Below are 12,445 nucleotides of genomic sequence, written 5' to 3'. Positions count from 1 at the left end.
TTCACTGGTCAGCAGGTAGCCTAGCAGTTAAGAGCGCTGGGCCAGTAACTGGAAGGTTGCTGGTTCGAATCCCCGAGCCGGCAAGGTGGACAAAATCTGCCATTCTACCAACAACTTTTACCCCCTGGGCACCAATTACATTGATTTAAGCCCCCGCATCTCTCTGATTCAGAGGGGTTGGGTTAAATGTGGAAGACACATTTCAGTTGAATGCATTCAGTTGTACAACTGACTAGGTACCCCCTTTCCCTTTCCAAAACAACCACTGCTGACTGAAATTACCATTGGTGAAATGTCCAAGTACTGTACTTCAGACAGTCCCCAGAACTAAACGTGCCATAAAATAGGTTTTGTTCAAATTTGCCAATTAACATGAGTAGAGAGACGGCCAATTACGCTCAGGGTGTCTTTGTTCCTAGAGAAGAGGCAGTTAATTACCTAGAGACCAGGGCAGCCATCTTTAATCTGCTAAAAAGATGAGGAAACGTAAGTAGGCTCTAAAAGCCAAGCTTAAACATATGTGGTGGGGAGGGGTAGTGTGTGTGTGTGGTGGTGGTTATAATAATGGGTGGTGGAACCCTCACAAAGGGCTGCTGCTATCTGGTGCTGAGTGAAGAGGATCATAATTAAACTAACTGTCCAAAATCTCTCCTAATCTTCACTACCAAACCAGCCAGCCTGGTGGGAGGGATGCAGGGAGGATGAGAGGGAAGGAGGGAGAGAGGAAGAGGATGAGAGAAAGATGGAGAGAAAACCGTGTAGAGGAGAAAGGGTGAGGAAGGAGAGAGGGGAAATTGTTTAAGGAGAAGGGAAGGACTGGAGAGAAGGAAAATTAGAGGAAGAAAGGAACTCTTAAGGAGAATGAAAGGATGAAAATATTAGGGGATGGGAGGATGACAGGAATGCTGGCGCAGTGGAACTGGCAGGCACAGAGAGAGGGATGGAGAGAGGGAGGAAGACAAAGAGAAGTGGTCCCAGAGCTCTCCTCCTTTCTTCACAGTGTGAACACAGCCTGTCTGTTTTGGGGCAACATGCCAGCTCTAACTGACAATGTAAATTACACCCAAAAAGGGATTGGAGAGAGACCGCTAATATCTCACACACACACACGCACTGCAAACCTTGGATTTATATACGTCTAGGTTTACAACTCAAACATGGATAGAAAAATGACTGAGCCCTAGTCAAGAAGGGGAAGAGAGCTTATTTTGAGTTTTACTTTAAAGCATTTATATTCATTCATGTAGTATACTTCTTAGTCTGGGCAATTTCAGAGGCATTTTTGGGGAGAGTTTAAGGGGCATATGATGTGTTGATATGTTTTAAGAGCTCCAGACAGTTCCAATGGAATAGGAAAGCCACTCCAGTGGTCCTCCTGTTTCAGTGGGGCCTGAAGGCACACGTTGTAAGAGTTGCCGCTTCAATTTATCCAGCAATTAGGATTTAAAAGAGGGGAGGGGGCAGTGACACTGCCTAAGGACTGGTACATTTAGAGTGCTGATGATATGAGAAATAGCACCTCGTCTTGAGGGAGTGTGTGTGTGTGTGTGTGTGTGTGTGTGTGTGTGTGTGTGTGTGTGTGTGTGAGAGAAAACAGAAAGGCTTCTCATTCTGCCCTCCAAATCGTAATATTAAACGGTGCAAATGACTGAACTCCAGAGAGAGAGAGATGGCGCGAGAGAACTAGTCCCCACCGCCTGTAGGAGTTAGATTGGGGAGTATGTTTAGAAGAAGTGTGGAATGGCTGGCATTAACATTAAAGCCTGTGTGACAGATCATTTGGCTGTGATGTGAAGCTCTTTTGTTTCACTGGGTTTTCTGTGAATTGGAGCAGATTACCATGGACTTCAGTGAGGATGAGCCATATCATACGTGATAATGAACAGCATCGGTAGCACCTGTGTCTCAATGCACATCCAAACAATCACACATACCTCACCATCCCTGGTCCTCCTCATGGTCTAAGACATAATAACCTCCAACCCATTAGCTCTCTAGCCAGTCCACCCTCTCCTGTCCCCTCACCATGCATGGTCCGAATGCACTCAAAGCCCTGGAAGTCCCACAGCTTGATGGTCATGTCAGCAGAGCAGGAGGCCAGCAGCTTGCCTGTCTGGTCAAAGGAGATGTCCTGGACAGAGTCTGTGTGACCCTTCAGCGTCCGCTCAAAGTCTCCTGTCTCATAGTCCCACACCTGGCGAGGAGAGAAAACACTATTTCAGCTGTCTAAACATGTCACAGATGAAAACATACATGAACACACACACACACACACACACACACACACACCTCAGATGTTGGGAGAGAAGAAAACTAATGCACACACAAATCTAAACTTCAGCTGCTGTGTGACCATAAACACACATGAAAACACAAACACCTGAACAGAAACACACTTCAGCTGCTCTCCAAAATCTAAAAATCCCCAAATCCCCACACCTCAGAGACCTCAAATACCACAGTCTCGTCTAGCCTAGTCTGCACCCTGTGACACTGACTCTTTCCTGAGCGACCAAGCAGCCAAAACAGGCTTACAGGAGGCAGGCTGAGACTGGCACAGAGAGAGATAGGGATAGCTCCAATGTCTGCAGTAGGAGATCATATTAATGTCATATCACAGGAGAGCCAACACGCTCTGGGTGAGGTGCCAGACAGACCTCTCTAGACATTAACTACCCACAGTTCACTGTCTGAGGTTCGTCTCTAGAGCTCCAAATATCACAGAATGATGAGAGCCTACAAGCCAGACGGCATCTCGACATGCAAACACCGACCCCATACATATTCAATGTTCAAAACCTTCCTTGTCTGATTAAATTAACTTTACTGTTTCTAGAAGAATACATTCGTCTGTGAAGCGTATCAACTCAAATATCCCCATATTGGGATAGTCAGAGAAAGAAATAAGCCTATGGTGGTTGAATAAATATGAGTCTGTCTATTGTGATAGTGTTGAAATTGACAGTGGGATTTGAGTCTTAAATAAAAGGGTCAACAAAAACACTACTTTGGCTGCATCTCAAGCATGATGGCTATCACATTACTCTGTGTTTCCAGGCAGACAGGCACTGTGGGGATAAGCTTTTCCTCCATTGCTGAGCAAGCGATGGGGGGGACGGGGCAGAGGTGGTGAGGGCTGGATTTGGGAAGACCGTGACAGAAGCCCCCACCTTCTGCCTCATTTGGGCTTTCTCCACTGCCATGGCCACCCGCCCCCTCCCGTTTTGAGTCTAGTCTACCATAAAATCCACCCCAGTATGGTGTGGTGTTAAGTCTGCCAGTACCACCAAGACCATCACTTACTCTGCTGAGCTTGTGCTTCTGCCACCAAACCCATCAATGCTGAGCTTGTGCTACCTATGCAAGTGGCAGGCTAGTGAAACATGGTGGTGCAATTTATTACAGCTTTTATGGCATTTTCTTCTGCAGACCCATGTAGCCTATTAGCTCAGTAAGCTGCCGTCTAGATGCACTGCAGAAGGTCATTAGGTAATAAGGTCAGAGGTCAGGGGAGGCTGTGTTTATGTACTGACAACAGCATGAGATAAACAACCATAAAATGAACGTTAGCCACTCGTAACGATGTGGCTAAAAGTGAGACAAAAATGTATTACGTTTTCCATTGAACAACTGAAAATAACCTATATTCAATTGAAAGAGCAAAGCAGTAATTAATATAGGCCTACTTTTGAGAGAATGACACTATAAAATAGTCACTTTAAAATAATGGGGTCCAGTCTGTGCTAAAGGCAGGGTCTTTCTTGCCATAAGCAGCAGTTAACCTGACACTCAACCTCAAGGTGTTTGGCCTAGTTTAGTGTGAGGGACAGGATTTCTTATCACCATGCAGAGAAAGGGAAAGAGAGAGACACTGAGAGAGAGACACAGAGACCGAGAGAGAGAGACTGAAGGAAGTAGAGAAGGATCACTGCTCACAAAACCTGCTGATTTACATACTGCCAAGGTGGCGAGCTCAAGGCTCAAGGACAGTAACAAAAAAAAAGGATTGCATAGATTTGCTACGTTAGCAGAAGGGAGAGCAGTGGACAAGGGCAGACAGGGAGTAAGAGGGGGAGAGCGAGAGGGAAGGAGTGAGGGCAAGCAGAGCACCAAAGCCCCGTGACAATTACTTCCTACGTACTAAACAAAGAGGAGAAAAATAGACTAGTTTCAGACTGCAGGCAAACCAACAGCCTTACTGGAATGTCAAAGAGAGAATGTCAAAGAGAGAATGTCAAAGAGAGAAATAAAGAGAGAAATAGTCAGAGGGAGAGAATGTCAGTGTGCAGAGCTCTTAAGTTCTGCTCCCCATTTAAAGATATAACAGCAAGGTTTGGAGGGAAAGTAGGGCACAGAGTGAGGCGAGCCAGGCCAGGAAAGAAGAGGCGAGGGCAGATTGGGGCCTGACTGAACCTGCTCCAGGATGGATGGATGGATGGCGGTCGTGGCGGGGGGGCCACCACTCAAGCGGAAGATGAAATAACGGGGGGAATGGAAGGAGGGATGCTGGGAATGAGGAGGGGTAGCTGAGAGGAGGAGGAGGTGATTTTTGCTGTAGGGCGTGTCCTGACAAAAGGAGAGTGCGAGCGTGTGTTAGGTACTAGGTAATGCTGATGCAATGCCAGGCTGGCACACAGGCTGAATGAATAACAAGGAAGCAGAACTTATCGCTTTGGGAACGCAGCTAAAAGCTAAAAAACTCTGTTATTTTATGAGCATCTCTCCTCTATTATCGTGAAAACAATATCTAAAGAAATCCACACTATCACACTCCTAGAGTATATTATACAGCATAAGCAAATCCAATGCAAGTCAATGGAGAATGAGGCCTGCTACAGTGTTCTCCCTCTCTCTCTCACAAGCACACACACACCACAGACATCAACGCACACCCGTGTGTGTGTCAGTGGTATGCGTGTCCAAAGAATAAAGTACAATACAGAAATGGCTGTAGTTCAAACGGCAATGAGTTGAATCATATACAGTGCCTTCGGAAAGTATTCAGACGCCTTGACTTTTTCCACATTTAATTACGTTACAGCCTTATTCTAAAATTGATTAAATAAAATGTTTACTCGATCTACACATGATACCCAATAATGACAAAGCAAAAACAGGTTTTTAGAAATTCTAGCAAAATTATTAAAAATAAAAAACAGAAACACCTTATTTACATAAGTATTCAGACCCTTTGCTATGAGACTCGAAATTAAGCTCAGGTGCATCCTGTTTCCATTGATCATCCTTGAGATGTTTCTAAAACTTGGAGTCCGCCGGTGGTAAATGCAATTGATTGGACATGGTTTGGAAAGGCACACACCTGTCTATATCAGGTCCCACAGTTGACAGTGCATGTCAGAGCAAAAGCTATGAGGTCGAAGCAATTGTCCGTAGAGCTCCGAGACCGGATTGTGTCGAGGCACAGATCTGGGGAAGTGTCCCAAAACATTTCTGCAGAATTGAAGGTCCCCAAGAACACAGTGGCCTCTATCATTCTCAAATGGAAAAAGTTTGGAACCACCAAGACTCTTCCTAGAGCTGGCCCCCCGGCCAAACTGAGCAATCGGGGTAGAAGGGTCTTGGTCAGGGAGGTGACCAAGAACCTGATGGTCACACTGACAGAGCTCTAGAGTTCCTCTGTGGGGATGGGAGAACCTTCCAGAAGGACAACCATCTCTGCAGCACTCCAGCAATCAGGTCTTTATGGTAGAGTGGCCAGACGAAAGCCACTCCTCAGTATAAGGCACGACAGCCCGCTTGGAATTTGCCAAAAGGCACCTAAAGGACTCTCAGACCATGAGAAACAAGATTCTCTGGTTTGGGCTGAATGCCAAGCGTCGCGTCTGGAAGAAACCTGGCACCATCACAACGGTAAAGCATGGTGGTGGCAGCATCATGCTGTGGGGATGTTTTTCAGCGGCAGGGACTGGGAGACTAGTCAGGATTGAGGGTAAGATGAATGCAGCAAAGTACAGAGAGTGCTCAGGACCTCAGACTGGGGCGAAGACTCACCTTCCAAAAGGACAAGAACCCTAAGCACACAGCCAAGACAACGCAGGAGTGGCTTCGAGACAAGTCTCTGAATGTCCTTGAGTGGCCCAGCCAGAGCCCGGACTTGAATCCGATCTAACATCTCTGAAGAGACCTGAAAATGGCTGTGGTGCGATGCTCCCCATCCAACCTGACAGAGCTTGAGAGGATCTGCAGAGAAGAATGGGAGAAACTCCCCAAATACAGGTGTGCCAAGCTTGTAGTGTCATACTTAAGACTCGAGGCTGTAATCGCTGCCAAAGGTGGTTCAACAAAGTACTGAGTAAAGGGTCTGAATACTTATGTAAATGTGATAAGATGTTTTTTGTTTTTTTTATTAGCAAACAATAAAAACAAAAAACTAAACAATTACTTGTCATTAGGGGGTATTGTGTGTAGATTGATGAGGGGAAAAAACAATTTAATCAATTTTAGAATAAGGTTGAAAACTTTCCGAATGCACTGTATTTGGCATATTTGGGCTTAGAACAAGTCAAATAACAATACCATATGCTTTTAAAGAATGTAATTCTGAAATGCATTTCAAAATACATATGCTATAGTCATTTGAATGATTTCTTCACATTTTCTAAAAATCCCAACTTTGATTGACACTGACAGCTGACAATATTACAAAATCAATGTGGCCTGATTACACACTTGTACTAACTACACTGAACAAAAATATAAACGCAACATGCAACAATTGCAAAGATTTTACTGAGTTACAGTTCATATAAGGAAATCTGTCAATTAATATAAATTCCCTAGGACCTAATCTATGGGTTTCACATGACTGAGAATAAAGATATGCATTTGTTGGTCACATATAAAAAATAACTAAATTAAAGGTAGAGGCATGGATCTGAAAACCAGTCAGTATCTGGTGTGACCACTATTTGCCTCATGGAGCGTGACATATCTCCTTCGGATAGAGTTGATTAGGCTGTTGATTGTGGCCTGTGGAATGTTGTCCCACTCCTCTTCAATGGCTGTGCGAAGTTGCTGATATTGGAGAGAACTGGAAAACGCTGTCGTACACGTCGATCCAGAGCATCCCAAACATGCTCAAAGGGTGACGTGTCTGGTGAGTATGCAGGCCATGGAATAACTGGGACATTTTCAGCTTCCAGGAATTGTGTACAGATCCTTGCGACATGGGGCCGTGCATTATTATGCTGAAACATTATTATGCAGAAACATGAGGGGATGGCGGCGGATGAATGGCACGACAATGGGCCTTAGGATTTCGTCATGGAAGCTGTGCATTCAAATTGCCATCAATAAAATGCAATTGTGTTCGTTGTCCATAGCTTATGCCTGCCCATACCATAACCACACCATGGGGCACTCTATTCACAATGTTGACATCAGCAAACCGCTCGCCCACACAACACCATACACGCTACCATCTGCCCGGTACAGTTGATACTGGGATTAATCCGTGAAGAGCACACTTCTCCAGCGTGCCAGTGGCTATCGATTACAATGCCGAACTGCAGTCAAGGTCAAGACCCTGGTGAGGACGACGAGCATGCAGATACGACGAGCATGTAGATGAGCTTCAATGAGACCGTTTCTGACTATTTGTGCAGGAATTCTTCGGTTGTGCAAACCCACAGTTTCATCAGCTGTCCAAGGTGGCTGGTCTAAGACGATCCCACAGGTAAAGAAGATGGCTGTGGAGGTACTGGGCTGGAGTGGTTACGCGTGGTCTGCGGTTGTGAGGCCGGTTGGATGTAATGCCAAATTCTCTAAAATGATGTTGGAGGAGGCTTATGGTAGAGAAATTAACATTCAATTATCTGGCAACAGCTTTGGTGGACATTCTTGCAGTCAGCATACCAATTGCACGCTCCCTCAAAACTTGAGACATCTGTGGCATTGTGTTGTGAGACAAAACTGCACATTTTAGAGTGGCCTTTTATTGTCCCCAGCACAAGGTGCATCTGTGTAATGATCATGCTGTTTAATCAGCTTCTTGATATGCCACACCTATCAGGTGGATGGATTACCTTGGCAAAGGAGAAATGCTCACTAACAGGGATGTAAACAAATTTGTACCCAGAATGAGAGAAATAAACTTTTTGTGCGCATGGAACATTTTTGGGATCTTTTATTTCAGCTTATGAAACATGGGATCAGCACTTTACGGTTCCATTTATATTTTTGCTCAGCATATGTTGACACCAAATTTCATGCATTTACAGAATTGGTTCAGTGGCACGTTTTGATATTGTACAAGGACTTGAATTGGTTAAAGATGCAGTTCAATGACTGGTACACAGCTCTGCAGTTGACCTTTCCTGAACTGGGACTCAAACCCAGGCCTTATTGGTTGCAGTTATACATATACAGTCAACTCCCATACAAGTCAAGTGGATAAAGTAACTTGCCACCAAAGTGTTGGGGAAGTTGTTTGGGATGGGTTGCTTGCATCTTGTTTATACATTGTTTCATTGTTTCCCTTAGCACTGTTTAGGCAGTCTTCAGGGACCTTTGCAACCAGCCTGGAGAAAAACGTAGACATAGAGTAAAGACTGTTGTTGTTTATGATGGTTATTATATTCTACTGACCTTTATTGTGGCGTCCTCTGAGGCTGACACCATGACGCTAAAGACTGGGTGGAAGATGACGCGCGTGACGGGGGAGCGGTGGCCGCTCAGCGCGTACTTCTCCGGCGGGCGAGGGATCCACTCTTTGGGGTCACGCTTCTGGGCTATGGGCCCACCCAGGGTGATCTCCTCCTTGGCCTCGTTCAGCTTTGACTCCAGCTCCATCACCTGGGGGACGGGGACGGGGGGGGACATGTAGACATAGTTACCATCACAGTAGGATATGCGGTATTAAATAGAAGGAAACTGGGCGTTTCTGGCACAAAATGGCTGCCATGCATCATCAGGTGGGAAATACATATTGGTGGTGTAGGAGGTGAGTTTAGCCCTTACAACGTAAAGCACTTGGAGACGCTTGGAAAACCTCAATTTTGGAATACAGTAAGTGTATAATCTGTACTAAGCAAGCAAATTGGCTAATATAAGCTTGCTAATGTTGATGGATACATGGAAATCACTGCTGGCTGCTTCAGTGTACTGCTAAGTAAGCACATCAAAGCCACCCATATCAAACGATCTCATATCTTAAGGGCATTGGGTTAACACATTCAATTCATTGTAATGTAACTTTTTTAATACGGTGTGTATAGAGAGTATCTGCTGATGTTCCGCCACAGACATGGGCCAAGACTAATAGACAGAATGCCCAGCTACAACAGCATCCCCTAAATCAAACCACAAACCTTCTTTTGTAATCTGATGACTGAGGTCCATTTCTTTTCCAAAAGGCCGGCATACTTCTTATCCAATTCTTCATTCTAAAATTAAAAATGGAGTTAGGAAAAGAGCACCACACGTACACAGAAACACACACACACACACACAATCCAGCACGGAGCTTAGTTTAGGCCTAATCAGTGGGGCCTATGGGTCTGCCTGGGGGGCAGCAGAGGTTGCAGGCAGTCTTCGGATACAGTTGAGAGCACAGTAATAAGGAATGGGATTTACACCCCTACATACAAACAGGGTCAGCCTTGAGGCTAATTGTAAACACACACACACGGAGACATACTTACGGAGACCCACACACACACTTCTTAATCCCCCTCACACAGGCTAATCTCCTGCAGACAAGGGCTTACGCCCTCACAAACAGTACGCTGGGGAGGGACATTAACTTCAGGGAGCCTGGCAGAGAGCGGCTTCCACCTGGAGGAAAGGCTAGCAACAGGGGTATGGAGGCCATTTTACTAAAGGGCGAGGGAGGGACTTCTGGTGTGTGTTTACAGGCTGGCTAGGGTAAGGAGTAAGGCAAACGTAAGTGAAACCTGTTACGGGTACTAGCCAAGATCAAGACTAGCACGTCACCTAAAAACGAGCCTACATGTTTTATTCAGGGAGGTAGAAAAATAAAATAAGTGGTTGGTGTCTGTGTGGAGACGTGAGGCATATGGAGCCCCCCCAGCTACCCACCATTGTGACCTGTACGCTCTTGTTGGCTGGCCCTCACTACATATTCGTCGCCAAACCCACTGGCTCCAGGTCATCTATAAATCACTGCTAGGCAAATCCCTGTCTTATCTTAGCTCACTGGTCACCATAGCAACACCCACCCATAGTCTGCGCTCTAGCAGGTATATCTCACTGGTCATCCAAAGCCAACACCTCCTTTGGTCGCCATTCCTTCCAGTTCTCTGCTGCCAATGACTGGAACGAACTGCAAAAATCTCTGAAGCTGGAGACACTTATCTCCCTCACTAACTTTAGGCGTCAGTTGTCAGAGCAGCTTACCGATCACTGCACCTGTACGCAGCCCATCTGTAATTAGCCCACCCAACTACCTCATCCCCATATTGTTATTTATTTTGCTAATTTGCACCCCAGTATCTCTATTTGCACATCATCTTTTGCACATCTATCATTCCAGTGTTATTACGAAATTGTAACTATTTTGCACTATGGCCTATTTATTGCCTTACCTCCATAATTTACTACATTCGCACACACTGTATATATATTTTGTTGTATTTTTGACTTAATGTTTTGTTTACCCCATATGTAACTCTGTGTTGTTGTTTTTATCGCACTGCTTTGCTTTATCTTGGCCAGGTCGCAGTTGTAAATGAGAACTTGTTCTTAACTGGCTTACCTGGTTAAATAAAGGGGAAAGGGATGGTGTGTTTGCTGAGTAGAGTTGGTACATATTTACATTGTCTCTTCATGTGGTGTTACTAATGGGAGAGATTAACAGCCTAGCCTATGTTTCAGTGGGGGAGAAAATATGCTTTGTGGTAGATTTCACCCATTTTCTTCCCTTTTAGGAGAAACAAAAGAGGAAATGTGGCTGTGTGGAGTCGTGCTGCAGGCACTGAGAGGGCAGCTGTGTGTTCTGAAGCTGAGCTGCTGCTCCTTGGCAGAAATCGCAGAGGTGTACAAGATAACAGTTGCTGCCTCGCTCAACGCTTGGAGCGATAAGAAGAGGGGAGGAGGAGAGGTGACGGGATGGAGGGATGAAAGGAGTCGTGGCATTGTGTCTGTGAAGAGAGAGGGAGAGAAATGTGACCTGCCATCTGCCCAGACCCTTTGCCGATGGCTTAACACAAAGTCAGTCAGTGCTCCACACACACACTCCTTCTAATCACTGTGGTCTGTCAGTCTATCAGCAGGGTGTGTGTGTGTGTGCGTGCGTGTGTGTGGGCAGTGCCAGACGAGAGGTGCGGCATGCTGTTTAATATCCTACCTTCAACGCCACTCTGCTCACCTACACACTGCATTACATTATTTTAGCAGGTCTTAAAAGAAACCCAAGACGAAGGCTGTAGATGTAGCATTAGGGGTAATGCCTCCATTCTCCATTGGCATAGCCTCCTCATTTAACAGGTAATGAATAGACTAGATTAAGGCAACGGAAGGCTGTTAATGGAATTGCCAGCATCATTAGGGCAGACTTAACACAATCCTGGCAAGGTGTGTGCGCGCGCGGTGTCAGACACATCAGGGAGCTTCTCCGTCCATAGTAATCTATTATTCAGGCTGTTTCCACTAACTAGGGAGGAGGAAGGACTGAACACCTCTATCTGTGCTATACAAATAGGGAGGTAATGACAAAGACGGAGAGAGGGAGAGAGAGAGGCAGAGGGAGCATTGACATGTTAAACTGCCACACGTTGTTTTTGGTCTTTGTTTTGTCTAGTTTGAGGAGAGATTGTTCGTTGAGTAAATTCAAAGGGCTCTTTCGTTCGGGCCTTTAGCTGCTAGCTACATTAGCTCTGATCGAGCACAGCTAGGAAGACCGGGAGAGATGTTATCTCCATCTTCAGCTTCTGTTCCACTCCCTGACTGCAGCTTCTCCCTTGTGTGTGTGTGTGTGTGTGTGACAGACACCCTAATCATGATCACCTTAAAAATTGGGCTCATATGGCTTCAGTCAAACTTGTGTCTGCGTCAATTAAAAGGGGGAATAAAGTGGAAATGAAAGCTGTATTGTTTGGGTAACTAGGCTTGATTGATAGCGTGTGTGTGTGTAATGTTCCATCATTACTCACCACGTCTAATTCTGCCTCCTTCTTGAAAGTTGAATATGCCTCTTCATATCCATTGGAACGAAGGTAATCAGCTATCGCTCGATTTCTGCAATAGGACAAAAGAAACACCAATTAGTTAACTTGTTAAAAGCAGTCGAGATTAGAGTTCTAAACGTCCTCTCACCTTCAACTGCGTTTATTTTCAGCAAACTTAACATGCGTAAATATTTGTAAGAACATAAGATTCAACAACTGAGACAAACTGAACAAGTTCCACAGACATAAGACTAACAGAAATTGAATAATGTGTCCCTGAACAAAGGGGGGGTCAAAAT

The 12,445-nt window shown here is 45.2% G+C and overlaps 1 protein-coding gene across 3 annotated transcripts in view; it reads right to left on the bottom strand.

Moving 5' to 3' along the window:
• The window catches only part of LOC121567911 (lissencephaly-1 homolog A), a 63,959-nt gene that overhangs the window by 10,828 nt on the left and 40,686 nt on the right, over nucleotides 1-12,445 (bottom strand). For all 3 annotated transcript variants that reach the window (XM_041878283.2, XM_041878282.2, XM_041878284.2), the window contains 4 exons: nucleotides 12,132-12,216; nucleotides 9,330-9,404; nucleotides 8,608-8,814; nucleotides 2,026-2,194 (listed from right to left, as the gene is read on the bottom strand). In XM_041878283.2, the coding sequence (XP_041734217.2) occupies nucleotides 2,026-2,194; nucleotides 8,608-8,814; nucleotides 9,330-9,404; nucleotides 12,132-12,216 (536 nt within the window). The remainder of the gene's footprint in view (nucleotides 1-2,025; nucleotides 2,195-8,607; nucleotides 8,815-9,329; nucleotides 9,405-12,131; nucleotides 12,217-12,445) is intronic.

The sequence above is a fragment of the Coregonus clupeaformis genome, chromosome 6 (assembly GCF_020615455.1).
Source record: "Coregonus clupeaformis isolate EN_2021a chromosome 6, ASM2061545v1, whole genome shotgun sequence".
Taxonomy (NCBI): domain Eukaryota; kingdom Metazoa; phylum Chordata; class Actinopteri; order Salmoniformes; family Salmonidae; genus Coregonus; species Coregonus clupeaformis.
This window is presented reverse-complemented; position numbering and strand designations above follow the sequence as displayed.